Source organism: Balaenoptera physalus (genome assembly GCF_965194825.1).
Source record: "Balaenoptera physalus genome assembly, chromosome: 13".
In the NCBI taxonomy this organism is placed as follows: domain Eukaryota; kingdom Metazoa; phylum Chordata; class Mammalia; order Artiodactyla; family Balaenopteridae; genus Balaenoptera; species Balaenoptera physalus.
The window spans coordinates 59,966,900-59,979,960 of NC_138892.1; the positions used below are offsets into that span (position 1 = coordinate 59,966,900).

The 13,061-nt window shown below is 46.8% G+C and overlaps 1 protein-coding gene and 1 long non-coding RNA gene across 8 annotated transcripts; one reads left to right on the top strand and one right to left on the bottom strand.

Moving 5' to 3' along the window:
* Nucleotides 1-39: 39 nt before the first annotated feature.
* On the bottom strand, nt 40-10,868 carry PA2G4 (proliferation-associated 2G4). 7 transcript variants are annotated; one of them, XM_082421827.1, is made up of 17 exons: nt 10,616-10,868; nt 8,658-8,786; nt 8,291-8,396; nt 8,129-8,198; nt 7,789-7,881; nt 6,238-6,301; nt 5,916-5,994; nt 5,685-5,763; nt 5,469-5,602; nt 4,715-4,809; nt 4,462-4,589; nt 4,246-4,299; nt 3,960-4,026; nt 1,484-3,119; nt 1,069-1,357; nt 664-686; nt 40-388 (listed from the first exon to the last, which is right to left on the bottom strand). In XM_082421827.1, the coding sequence occupies exons 1-13, from the start codon at nt 10,701-10,703 to the stop codon at nt 3,961-3,963; spliced, it is 1,185 nt and encodes a 394-aa protein (XP_082277953.1). In that variant the 5' UTR covers nt 10,704-10,868; the 3' UTR covers nt 40-388; nt 664-686; nt 1,069-1,357; nt 1,484-3,119; nt 3,960. The 7 variants fall into 7 exon arrangements, with proteins under 7 accessions (XP_082277953.1, XP_082277952.1, XP_082277949.1 ...); XM_082421826.1 differs by having other exon boundaries at nt 1,484-3,123; XM_082421823.1 differs by having other exon boundaries at nt 1,484-1,586; nt 2,317-4,026.
* Nucleotides 10,869-11,165: 297 nt separating this feature from the next.
* LOC309641675 lies at nt 11,166-12,630 on the top strand. Its single transcript, XR_014252733.1, has 2 exons — nt 11,166-11,340; nt 11,448-12,630. It is a non-coding gene; the product is annotated as an uncharacterized lncRNA (long non-coding RNA).
* The last annotated feature ends 431 nt before the right edge of the window (nt 12,631-13,061 follow it).

Below are 13,061 nucleotides of genomic sequence, written 5' to 3' on the forward strand. Positions count from 1 at the left end.
AGCCAATGGAACCATAAAAACCACATAACACACAAGACGAATTTTTTTCTTCAGCTAAGACAGCAAAAGAGATGATTTATTGTTACATGTTACATTCAGCCACAACTGAGACTAGAACTAGTCCAGTATGTCAAAGGTCCAGGGCAAAGGACCAAAAGGGACCGTTTTGACACGAGTAAGGTGGGTCTCTCAAAGGCGGTCGAGGCGATCAGAATGGCCATCGATGTTCCAGATCCACTGAGACAAGTTCTAGACAGTAGGCAAGCAGTCCAACAATTTGTACCAGCGTCCCTGTCCTCTGCCTTCCCTTGTTTCTGCTCCTGTGGCTTCCATGGGTGTACAAGTTTACTTGGACCTCTGCCTCATCTTTCTTCTTTTGCGCTTCAGCCTGAAAACCAGACATAAGAATACACCTCCTGCCCACAAACCCGAGTTCAGTCTTTCCCTCCCATTTTACATCTAGACACAATACAAGGGACGGGTAAAATCAACGAACAATACGATGCTACCGTCTTGTGTCCCAACTCCTGGCTTTGGCCAGTCAATGCTCATAACGTTTTTCACCTAAAGTTGTTTTAGATTTCTAAACCAAATGTTCCTCCCAAGTTTTATCCAAGGCGCGCTCCACTTCCCCCCTCCTGTACTGGAAACTTCTCAGCATACCTGCGCATTCGCTTCTTCCTCCACTGGCAACCGATCATAACCAGAGGCAGAGAATAAAACAAGGTATCATTAGTTTTAGTAACAAGTTTAGGCAGGGATATGAAGAGCATTATATGAGTAACCACATCAACAATTTGGACTCCCACCCGGATCCCAGACGTAAAACCCCGAAGCCCGCATGCGCTCTTCTACTCCCGCCCTCTCTCGCACTCCCAGCCTCTCTCACCACAGCACTTACCCACCACTTCCTTTGCTTCTCCCCAAACTATCCTTCCTCTCCCAACATCTCTTGGGCACCCTTGAGAACCCAGCGATCCCGGAACGATGGCGAACTTCCCTTGCCAAGGTCTACCCCAACAATCGCCAATTCTTAACAGCCTCAGCTCACTGCCAGGGACTGCTTACCTTCGCTCTCATGGCGCGGAGGTTTCTACGGGGAAAGAAAAAAAGTCTGCAGTTAGTTTGCTATAACGATGGTAAGTGCAGAGATCAGATGTTAATGGATTGTACTCGGAATCCGAACACAGCAACTCAGACACTCACCTCCGAAGATGGCGCTAAGGCCGAGAGAGAGGTAGAGGCCCGCCTACGGATATTTAATGGAACGCTCATTGTCGTCATTTCCGCTGTCTCGCCCTGCCCCTAGGGGCGGGGCTGCCCGAGGGGAGTAACAATAGCTTTCGGCCTTAGGTACCTGAGAAGTGATTGAATTAGGAAAGTTCTGTTGGAAAACACTATTTTGAGTTTGAGTTATAAAATTCCCCTTCCCCCAGTTTTATTATGAGGATACTGTATTATTTAAATATGAGCACATATTTACAATAAGAGACCTAGAGGTGCAAACGAACAGAGGACAGCTACTTCCGCCTTCCCTCTCATTGCTTCATGGGAGTTGCAGTTGCCTGGCGATATCCTCCATTTTACTATGGATAGGTGCAGATTGAACAAAAACTCCTGATTTGTTTTACTGGTTTACCTTATTTTCTAAACTAAATTGCTGCAGGGAGATTCGATCTTGGAACTTACAAAGGTCCTAAGATTTCAGAACATTGAAAGGATGTAAAGTGAGGAGTTGAGAAAGCTGTCATACTACAGAGAACTTTGTCACTATCGAAGATAAACTCTTTTCCTAGCCAAGTCCGGTCTTTCTCTACAATGCCTGAGGCAGAATGTCACTATATTCCTGGCCACGATGCATCTTGTTCAGAAACTTAAGTGAGTCTCCTTCTGCATAGGGCGAAGATCAAATCAATGGACAGAGGGGAAGCAAGATGAGCTACACATTTCTTTAGGGCAAGAATGGTATTTGGTGGCAAGACAACTTCCCAGTCTCACGGTATGGTTAGGTCAGAAGTACCCGGAAAAGACACCCAAATATTTGGCTACAGTTATGAAGTATGAAAGAGAACCCTTCATCATACAGACTTCACCTTATTCACTGTAAGATACAGTACAGCTTGTTATAATCCCTTTTTTAGTGGTTTCCCTTTATAAAATTTCACCTTTTTTAGCTCTGGAAAAACAAGGTTTCTAAATTTAGGGCCCTTATTCCAAGTGCTTAAGCAGTTCTAGTACTGTCACCAGCAGAAGGTAATGTGTTTGAAAACAAAAAACCCTAGGATTATTTTTATATCAAATCCACTGGGATCTCACCTGTTGATTGCCCACTGTCTATAAGTTCTCATGAAGGGATGTGTTCAGTTTCGTTCAGCATAGTATCTTCAGGTCAGCAATGCCTCATATGTAAGATGCTCTAATACAAATTACCCATCCAATCTCAGGCTGGCCCTGAAAAATTGCATAACACTAAATGCATTCTTCCTGGCTTCCTAAATCAAGATAATCACTTGCATACTAGTGTTCTTATTTTTTGCAGTAAACATTAATGTCCTGAACAGTGTCAGCAGCAAGGTGTATGTTTTTAACTTCAGAAAACTAAATCACAAACTCCCATAGAAAAGGTACTCTTTTCAGAGAACCCAGGATTTATGTCTCCCCAACCCAAGGTATTCCTTGTTTTAGAAAGGTAAAATATGGCTATAGAAAACTGGTTCCAGGGACTTCCCTGGCAGTCCAGTGGTTAAGATTCCACATGGGTTCAATCCCTGGTCCGGGAACTAAGATTCTGCATGCCAAAAAAAACAAAACAAAACACAACAAAACAGGTTCCAAATGATCATCACTTCAACTCACACTCTCCCTCCGCCATCAATTAAGAGCAGCAAACAAAGACACATGATTATGAGCAAATCCAAATTTATTTTAATGCCATGTCATTTTCAATATGTTTAAAAACCTTGTAAGTTAGCGGGAGCCCTAGTTCCCTGGGACAGCATGCCAGAGGTACTGAAATTCGTCACCTTTCTCTCCAAACCCCTAGCAATTCATCCAAGTCCACAGCTTCAGAAAGCCAGGAGTTTTGTCTCTTCAATCAGTCTGCTCCTCTGGTTCCAGGTCTTTCTTTCAAGAAAGGGAGGTCAAAATATTTCAAACAGGGAACAAAACCACAGTGGAGCTTCCAACTCAGGTTTCTAAGATAGAGCAAGGGAAGAATCCCACTGACTCCAAAGAAATGGACATGGTTGAGATGGATTACTTCTTTACAGCCTTGTGGAGGGGGAAAAAAATGTCCTGCAGAACAAAATGGACTACAAAGATTTACAAATGAGGATCCATTTGATAGATGAGAATCCCTTGGTAAACGCAGGCTCCAGCTCCTAAAAATGGGAGGGGCCTGACTAGACAGCCTGGATCATAAAAGGAATCTGCCACATGTGAAGAAAAACAGTCTGAAGAATAGCTCCTCTATTTTGAGGCCTGATAAAATACTTGGGGAGAGTGGGAAAAGAGAGAGGAACAAGCCCCAACAGATGGGAAAATGCTGACACTGGAGTGGTATAAAAAAATTTCAGCTGAGTTTTTAGTGGTGGTGGCTACTTTAGCCTCTTCCCCGTTCTGTTGTAGGGTCATAAACCTCGACCAAGCAGAGAATAGTAGAAAAAGGCTAGAAAGAGGGGCTTGAAGACGATGGATTTTGACTCCTGATTTTATTATTCAATTTCTCTTTTCTATTTAAAGTAGTCTTCGATGGCTGGGAAGCCTGGCCTCCCAAGACCAGAGTCAGTTGGAGCTGGTTGTTGTTGGAAGGGGGCTGGGTTGGGGGACTGGGATGAGGACAGGGAGACCCCGCTCTGCTGGTGGTCCTGGGTGGAGAAGACGAACCGCACTTCACAGAGCCTGGGGTGTGGTGGGAAGGGGATGAGGCAGGAGTGGCAAGCTGGGGGGATGGGACCCACCTCAGTCCCCAGCTTCATTTTCTTCTAAAGTTTCCCCACTGGTGGCATTCTCTGCAGTCTTAGAGGCCTACATTCATGGAAAGGAGAGGGAGAAGACATGTCAGTTTCCAACAACTTAGGGTAGTGTCTGGGGGACCAAGGACAAAAATATCCTAATTCTCTAGGTCAGGGCTGAGATGGGGAGAAATAAGGACATACAGAAATCTATACAACCACCATGACCCAGGAAGGTGGAATAAAGAGGGATCAAGTTCACCCTGCCAGAGAGGGATGATTGTTAACGAACCTTCTTTTTTTTCTTTTTCTGGGTTTTCCGACTTGCCGAACTCTGGAGGAGGGCCTGGAACATATAGAAGGAAGAAGGAAAACAAATTTTGAGGAATGTGGAGCAAACACCAAGTGCTACTCTCAGCACTGTAGCTCTCTTCAGGACTTTCCCATCACTTATTACTCACTCCCAAGACAAGTGCCACGTGCCCGCCCCTTTCCATCCCACACTAACCTTGAGCTCTGCATCCTGGACCTCCATCTCAGACTTATAAAGGTCAGGCTCAAAGGGACCACTGGTTATCCGCATGGGGCCATTGGGCATAAGCAAAACTGTAAATTTAAACTGGGCAACAAATTCACCTATGAGAGAAACAAAGTATTTTGATAAAATGTTCCCTTGTCATCCATCCTCTTTTCTGTGAGCTATAGGGAGGAGGGGACCATAATCAGGGGCTCCAAAGTACAACTCTCTTCTTAGAACTCACCCTCCTTCTCATAGAGAACATTAAATGGTTGTAGCAGTTCGTGTTTGGCGCACTCCACCACACCCATGCGGGCCTTCTTCTCATCTTCAAATGCTCTGGGGAGAGAGAGACAAATTCAGGTATCCTTATCTCCTTATCATGTCTTACCATTTTGCTCATGTTTTTAAATAACTCCTACCCTCAGGCAGAAATCACGCGTAGGATTGCTTTTTTACACTACCTTCTATGAGAGGGAGATGGCGAGAGGGAGAGAAGGCATGCACGCAGGCTGGAGCTACAAGTCTAGGCAGGAGAGGAGAGAGAGGGAGGGAAAGGTGGGGGAAGGAAGAGTGCCCCTGGGGGCTTCCCTGGTGGCGCAGTGGTTAAGAATCCGCCTGCCAATGCAGGGGACACGGGTTCGAGCCCTGGTCAGGGAAGTTCCCACATGCCATGGAGCAACTAAGCCCGTGCGCCACAACTACTGAGCCTGTGCTCTAGAGCCCGCGAGCCACAACTACTGAAGCCCGCGCGCCTAGAGCCCGTGCTCTGCAACAAGAGAAGCCACCGCAATGAGAAGCCCGTGCACCACAACGAAGAGTAGCCCCCGCTCGCTGCAACTAGAGAAAGCACGCACGCAAGGAAGACCCAACGCAGCCAAAAATAAATAAATTAAATAAATTAATTAATTAAAAAAAAAAAAAAAAGAGTGCTTCTGGGTGTGTGGTATATGGGTCCGAATGGTTCCAAGCCCTTTCCTTGCTAAGTGCAGTAGTACCTTAAAGTAAAGGGCATGGCATCAAAACGCCTTTCAACCTCACTGAAGAAGGCACGAGAAGTTTTCATTTTCAGGCCATACTGCTTAGAAGGGTCTCTTTTGTAAATGGTGGTTCTCTGTCCTGCATCCTTGGCCTAAAAAAGATCACATTTTGGTCTGGTGCTCTTGGAACACACCCTCAGCCGCCCCCCCTGCTAGCTCTGTTACATTCCTCACCTTGCCCTCTCCTGAGCTGACGAGAACATCCACAGCATATACTTCATGTACCTCAAATTCAACTTTCTCATGGTCCTTCCTAAAAGGAACAGAAAGGAAACCATAAAGAGCAATAAGTAGTTCCTGGAGTTTAGAGTAGAAAGTAGAAAAGATTAGCCTGGAATATGGAAGGATAAGTTCATGACTAGTCTGGTATGACAGAAGGTACAGGGTGGGATACAGGGCACCTACTTCTGCTGGTCTGTGGGATTCTGGATAATGGTTTTCTCTCCATCGATGACATGCTGCTTCAATTGGTGTGACAGCATACCTGCAGATAGGACAAAGTCTATGGTACCACTCACCTAGAATCCCAAAAGGTTTTCAACCCACCCACCCAAGTAGAATTATGGAGCAGACAATGAGAGCAAAGTGCCTGCTATGGAAACACAGGGCACTGAGGTTTTTGGCTTGGATTATGTCAGAGCCAAGATGGATCCTCAAGGGAGCAAAAGTCTTAATTCTGCAAAACCACTCATACTTAGACCCCCAACCCTACTATCTGAGGTCTCACCTTCTATTGGTGTGCAATTAAATGAGTGGGCAACTTTGTTCCAGGCTTCTGTCACTTGTGTGTTCTAGAAGTACAAGATCAAATAGAAGATAAGATACAGGGGCTAGGGAGTTGTCTACTATGAGAACAAGAAGCATAAAAGAACTGAGAAAACAAAAAAAAAGAACTGAGAGATCTAATATCCTCAAGCAAGTGCAATGATTCTCATTGGTTTTTCATTTCATAGGCCCTGTCATCCCTACAACCTAGAAATTACATTTGCATACCATTTTACAAAGCACTTTCACGAAGATGGTCTACTTAGATAATGATTCTGTAAGGTGGATAGTGCAGATCTACATCCCAATCTAGAGGAGGAAACTGAGGCTCAGGAAGGTTACATGATTTGTCCAGGGTTAAACCAGTTAACCAAAAGAACGTGGTATAAACCCAGGTTTTCTGACCATAGTGTTTAGTCCATTATACCTGGAATTCTAACCTGTTGAAAGGGTATAGAAACTTTTATTTTTCACTTCTTACCTCTTTCAAACATGATCTGATCCTCACCTAAACTACAGTTCTTAAGAAAAAAAGGAAAGTGAATTACCAATCACGCTATTATTAAACTGTGCCACATACTGTGATAATCACTTTACATGGATGATCTCGATCTTCACAGCCATGTGATAATAAGGCACAATTTAATTTTTCCCACTTTACAGATGAGGAAATTTGAACTTGAAGTTATTTAAAATCAGTAGGGGGTGGCAACAGGGTGAGAATCCAGAAAGTCTAATGTCATAGCTAGACAATAGCCACTATATTAACAGTACCTTCCAGTGAAAAGACACAATAGTAAGTACATAAATACTAAAAATAATTAATGTGCAAAATAATAGTAGCTGACACAAGGGCTTACTATGTGCCAAGTACTGTTCAAAATACTTTATGGTAGCTCTATGAAGTAGGTACCGCTGTAAGAAACCTACAACAGAGCTTTAAGTAAAAATGATGCAATTAAGTAACAATGGGGACAAACTGATGAAAAGTGTAAAGAAGAGAGCACAGAAAAAAAGAGGATGCTTTAAGTATTGAACAGGTCTCTGATATCTAAGTGTTCGAGAAAAATCTCCACTAATAGTCTAACACACTAAATTGTATTAATTCATGAGCAGTTTATGATCCCTGGGCTTCCTAATATTGTCTTGCAAGGGGCTTTAGCCTCTTTGTCACCAATTTACTGGTACTATTAAGATTTTTGTTTTATAAGCTTTTAAAATTGAGTTTTAAAACTGTGGTATCTGTGTTTTATTTGTAAGCTATCTATCTCAAATTATTTTGGGGAAAGATGCACATCCAAAACATGAAAAAGGATCTCTATAGGCTCCACGAGAAAGGGACCACATATCCCCTTACACCTAGCATGATACCACCTAAGGTAGGCACTCAGATTTAACTGCTCTTTGGTATTACTCTTTAATTCGTGCCTCTTCTCTTTCAGCACAGAATAGCTGTAGATGCCTAATGCATCTTTGGCTCTATCAAGCTTTGGAGTTGGACTCAACAGCTTACCTGGTTTCCAGGTTTGACCAGGCGTAGGGCAGCTTCAGCACAAAGGTGAGCTGCCTTAATGACATCTGCTTTCCGCCCTGTTACTTGGGTCCCCTGTAGATAAGGAAATGCAGTGAGTGCCTTCCTGGAAAGCTCTTTAACTCAGCTGGTCTTTCAGTTAATATCTGTTTGCGTCCATTATGCAGCCAGTGGTGAGGAGAGAGAACACCCTTTCCCCTTTCATTTCTCTAGATACTCTCTCAAAACTTGCGTGGTGGTGGGGCTGGGGATAAGAAGCGAGCAGCAGTGCGCCCTCCCCCACTCCCCACCGGCTGAACAGAGTTCAAAGTGGTCCACCTACCAGAGCTACATCAACCACAAAAGTGTGAGCCACATTAGCGATGAAGCCATCCACATGGACCCCAAGGTCGCTGAAAGGCAAGAGCAGAGTACAGCATTAGCAACTGGCACTACTGTGAATGCTTAGGAAAAAGACAAGTGCTCTAAAATAGTTTAAGCTTACATTTTTACCAAGTCACCTTCCTTGAGAATATAGTCCTGGTCGCTCTTCAAAGGGGAGAAGTGACATACACAGTTATTTACTGAAATGCTGGTGGGAAAGGCAATACCTGTAAAGAGACAATCAGCCTTACTGCCTTGCTCACTCTCTTGGAGCCCTGTTGCCCCTCAGAAAGATGAGTGGATTTTCTTCAGGGTCTTGCTTAAGTTTGATCAGTTTGGATTGGGTGGGAAACTACTTGAATCCCCCTTGCCATTCCAAATTTCCAAATATCTCAATGAGTGCTAGGGTAGGGGTTGCATCATTACAATAAAACAAACAGGACTGAATAAGGGTCAAACTTAGGAAATTCATGGGGGATTGTTTTTACCTTTCTTCATTTCTTTTTCTTTTTTGAAAATCTTCCCTGTCTCTTCCATTATCATGGCATCACCTTTCTCACACAGGCTCAGTACCGACACACCTGAACAGGATGCTTCCACCAAAGACCGAAGTACCCCTGGGAACAGAACCCCGTATCAGTCCTGCATGTGTTGTCTAAGTTACCATCCAAGAAACACCTAGAAGTTGGACTTAGAGTTTCTAATATTCCCTAGTGCCATTGCTCAAAGGACGAAAGAGGGAATAAGTTTTGTCTCTTGCAATGCACCTCCCTATAATCTCTAAATCTCTACCTTCCTTTCCTGAAATAAAAAAGCCAACACTCCCTTTCCTCCCTTATATAGTGTGACAACTGGGTATGCACCATCTGTCTCCTTAGGCAAGGGAGACTTTCCAAAGATGATATCTGTGGTGTGGTAGGACAGGATTATGAACTTCAAGGGGGTTCTCACCAAGGTATCCAACATACATGCAAAGCAGACTGGAGGAAATTTGTCGGCGTCAGGGACAACAGGAAGGTAGACATACAATTGCTGACTCCAAGCTGATGCATTGTTAAATGCTACCTTCTTCCCTTCCCAGACACCCCAATTAGATGTTAGTAACCCCAATTTATGTAGACTTATTTCTTCAAATAACAAGTCAAGGAGACTTAAACTAAGGTCCCTGGGCTTCAGCAAGCTCTGCTCTTAGCAGATTTCAAAGAGGTATGTGACCCAAAAGAGTTTCAAACTGGTATCTGGAATCACAAGTGCCTCAGAAGTTATAAACTGCAAGAGGGAAAAAATTTTTTTTCTGATTCAAACCACTACATGTCAATTATGTTATAAAGCATTGTTCTGTTCACCGGATACCCTCTCCATGGCCCATCCTGGACTTCAGATTTGATTTTTGTGATCAAGTTTTGGTGATTCTTTGGAAGTCTGAAAACTCAGGTTTTCAGCCATAGGATCAAAGGCATCCTAAATGCCTATCTTTACTGTCAAAACCATTTAAAAGCCCAAAGACAAGCACTTTCTGTCCCCCTAACTGGGTTTTAAATTGGAAAGAGAGAAGACAGAAAGTGAGACATCTGTCCAGAGTGGCAGGCAGCTGCCACTGAGTAAGTGGCAGCTGAGTAAGTCAGAGCACAGTCCTAATATTCTAACATCAGTCCCCCCCTTTAACAGTACTATTCACAGGTTTGCCTAGTTGGGGTGAGAAGGACCTCAAAACACTCCTAAAGTTGTGAAACCCTTGAGAACAATCAAATTTGACGACTAACTAAAGCCATCTGCGCAGATTGGGGGTAGTGATGAATAACTTTGAGAACAGTGAGATACATCTCCAAGAGTTATGGGGTGCCCTCCAACGGTCCCTGAGCTGGCCCAAGAGCAGAAGGCGGCCCCCACCAAGGAAGGAGCTGAAGTAAAGAACGAAAAACTACAACAAAGCACGTGGTAGGGAAGCTGGTGTCAGGGACCACAGCGGAGGGAGCCGGCGATCCGCAGGGGACCTGGCAACACGTGCCGGCTAGGCTCCTGACGGTGGAGAGCCGCGACAAAATAGAGGAGCGCTTCCTTTTCGAGGTGGCTTCGCTGCTGCCAAAATCAGAGACAGAGATCCGGACTGAAGGGTGAGAGGCAAGAGATACGCCTCGCCTCCTTACCAACCGCCTAGGGTTGGAGCCGGCCGAAGGCCCAGCTCTCCGCCCCTCCCGGCGGGCCGCCCGGCCGCCCGGCCGCCCGGCCGCCTGCATCTCGAGACTCCAGCCCAGGCCTAGCCTCTCAGGTCCCAGGCGTGACACGGAGCCTCCCCACCACGCCACCTCCAGCAGACCTGCGCGGGGCCCTCACTAGCCCACACTGCATGACCCCACCGCTCCAGGCCCTCGGGGGCCAGCCCAACACCGTCCCCCTTGCCTCTCCCTCCCAGCCTCGATCTCCGGACCCCTGAGGCCGCACTCACGGTTGGCAATGTCGCCCCCCATCTTATACTTGGTCACGACCAGGTCCTCGGCGATAGTTTGCTCCTGCTGCTCGTCCTCGCCCGACATCTTCCCACCACCACCACTGCAGCTTCGTTTCTCCTGAACCGCCGCCTCTGTCGTCCTTCCCAGCCACAGGCTGTAGCCACAGTCCCTTCGATCCGCGAGGAGAGCGCGAGCAAAAGCGCGAGCAAGCTAGGGAGCGGAGGGCGGGCGAGAGCGAGAAACTGCGAGCGCGCGGGCTGAGGCGCAGGGCACGCTGGGACAACGAGTCCCTCCTACCGCCAGCCTCTAGCCCCCCTCGCGGGCTATCAAACTACCATTCCCAGCCTGCCTTTCGCATCCCTAAACCAGGCCCTAGGGCCTTGCCCTCTGAGGGCCTCGCACGCCGGAATCGCCGAGCACGCTGGGAAGGGTCAGGCTCCGGCGGGAAGGCGGAGCCGTTGGAGAGCGTGAGGGGAAGCGTGGTCTCTCCCGGAAAAACCACAATCACCAGGAGCGCTGAGCGAGAACCCGTAAGAGAGAGGGACGGGCTAAGGGAGAAGGGGCGGACCTACGGCGGGGAAATGTGTTTGGAGGCTGCGGGGCAGGGTGGAGCTGAGGCGAGTCGGGGAGATTGCGTCAAGGGCGGGGAGGCTGGGTACGCCCTTCCCCGGATCCCTGGAGCGGCAGGAGGGACCGGCCCGGCCAGTCCGCTCGTCCTCAGGTGCTGGGAGAACCGGGAGGGGCAGAGCGGGTGTGGAAGGAGATCAGGAGTCTGTGGAGCAGGGGCTAACTGAGCAGCCAGACTTATGAAGGATTATCCGTTTACAGCCTCCCAATCCAGAGACCGGACTCCCACTGAAGATGGCACTATTGTTTAACAACAGGCTTTGATGGCACCTGGGGAAGTGTTCACAGAGATCTAAGAGAATGAGAGTTCTAAAACATTTGCGTTTTCAGTATTCCACCTCTTAGGGCTTTTTCTAACTTCCCTAAACGTGTTGTTTTTGCTTGTTTTGTTATTCCCAGTTGGTTGCCCGGTAGAGATTACTAGTAAAACCCTTAAATGAAAAGGACTGTGCCCTATACTTGTCTTAAGGGAATAAGGAAAAGTAGGGCTGGAGAAAGCTACATGGGGCCGAGTAGGACTATCAGGAGACAGAGAAAGAAGCATACAGTGGTAGCTATCCACCGCTGAGGGACAGAGAAAAGGGGTGGTCTACCTCACACACTAAAGGTTTTTATTTGACAGACAGGAAGCTGCAAAACGTTGGCATTTTTATTCAGACGTATAAAAACAAAACAAAAAAACTTCAGGGATAACAACAGATACCCCCAGTTTCCCATCCATGGGGACGGAGGCCTGAAGCTGGGTCCTCTTTCTATGCCAACTGGAAGCTTCCCACTACTGGATGAGAATAGCTCCTAAAAGTGGCTCTTGGGACCACTGTGAATCCGTCCCTTGGGTGGAGATCATATACAGCACATGCAGGTCATGGTTTACACAGAGATGCCCAGTTATTTTTCCTTCTGACCACCCCCTACTCCCACCTCCTGAGATAAGAAGTCTGGGTGTAGGAGAAGGCTGTAGTTGCTGGAGTTAGACTTGATTCAGTGCAAAAACAAGAAGACAATGCCCCTTCAGGGGCTCTGACATATCAGTTTTCCTTGATACTTTACAGTAAGAGCACATGCATTGGAAGATCTTGAATCTGGACCTGCTACTTGATTTACTTAATCTCTTTAAGGCTCAGTTTCCTTATTTGTAAAATGGGATAATACCTAGCATACAGAATTGGTGTCAAGGATTAAGTTAGATAATGTTGGTAAAGTTTAGCATGATGCTCGGCACATAGTAAATGCTCAGTTAATAGTAATCATTAATATCTACTCCCAACCTCTTCACAAGATTTTAAGCTTCTCATTTTTTCTAGGGGGTTAAGGGTCACAAGCCAAAATTTTGCTTTCCCCTGCCAGGTTCCTGCCTTTCCTCTTCCTTAAAAGTCTGATGGGATTTGGTGTATGTGCTTGGCTGAGGAGCCAATGGGGCGAAGCTACCATCTGTGGGATTATGACTGAACGCCTCTAAGTCAGAATCCCGCCCAGGCGGAACGATACGGCAGCGCCGCGGGAGCCTCGGTTGGCCTCGGATAGCCGGTCCCCCGCCGTCCCCGCCGGCGGGCCGCCACCCGCGTCCCCCGGGCGCGTCGGGACCGGGGTCCGGTGCGGAGTGCCCTTCGTCCTGGGACACGGGGTGTGGCCGGAAAGGCGGCCGCCCCCTCGCCCGTCACGCACCGCACGTTCATGGGGAACCTGGTGCTAAACCATTCGTAGACGACCTGCTTCTGGGTCGGGGTTTCCTACGTAGCAGAGCAGCTCCCTCGCTGCGATCTATTGAAAGTCAGCCCTCGACACAAGGGTTTGTAAAATGAAAAAGAATTTAAA

What these genes read in the sequence shown, in the direction of transcription:
- PA2G4 (XM_082421827.1), bottom strand. Translation starts at nt 10,703, where the DNA reads ATGTCGGGCGAGGACGAGCAGCAGGAGCAAACTATCGCCGAGGACCTG. An exon ending in TCAGCTCAGGAGAGGGCAAG is followed by an intron (nt 5,603 to 5,684) that starts GTGAGGAATGTA and finishes GATCTTTTTTAG; the next exon opens with GCCAAGGATGCAGGACAGAG. An exon ending in TCCAGGATGCAGAGCTCAAG is followed by an intron (nt 4,300 to 4,461) that starts GTTAGTGTGGGA and finishes TATATGTTCCAG; the next exon opens with GCCCTCCTCCAGAGTTCGGC.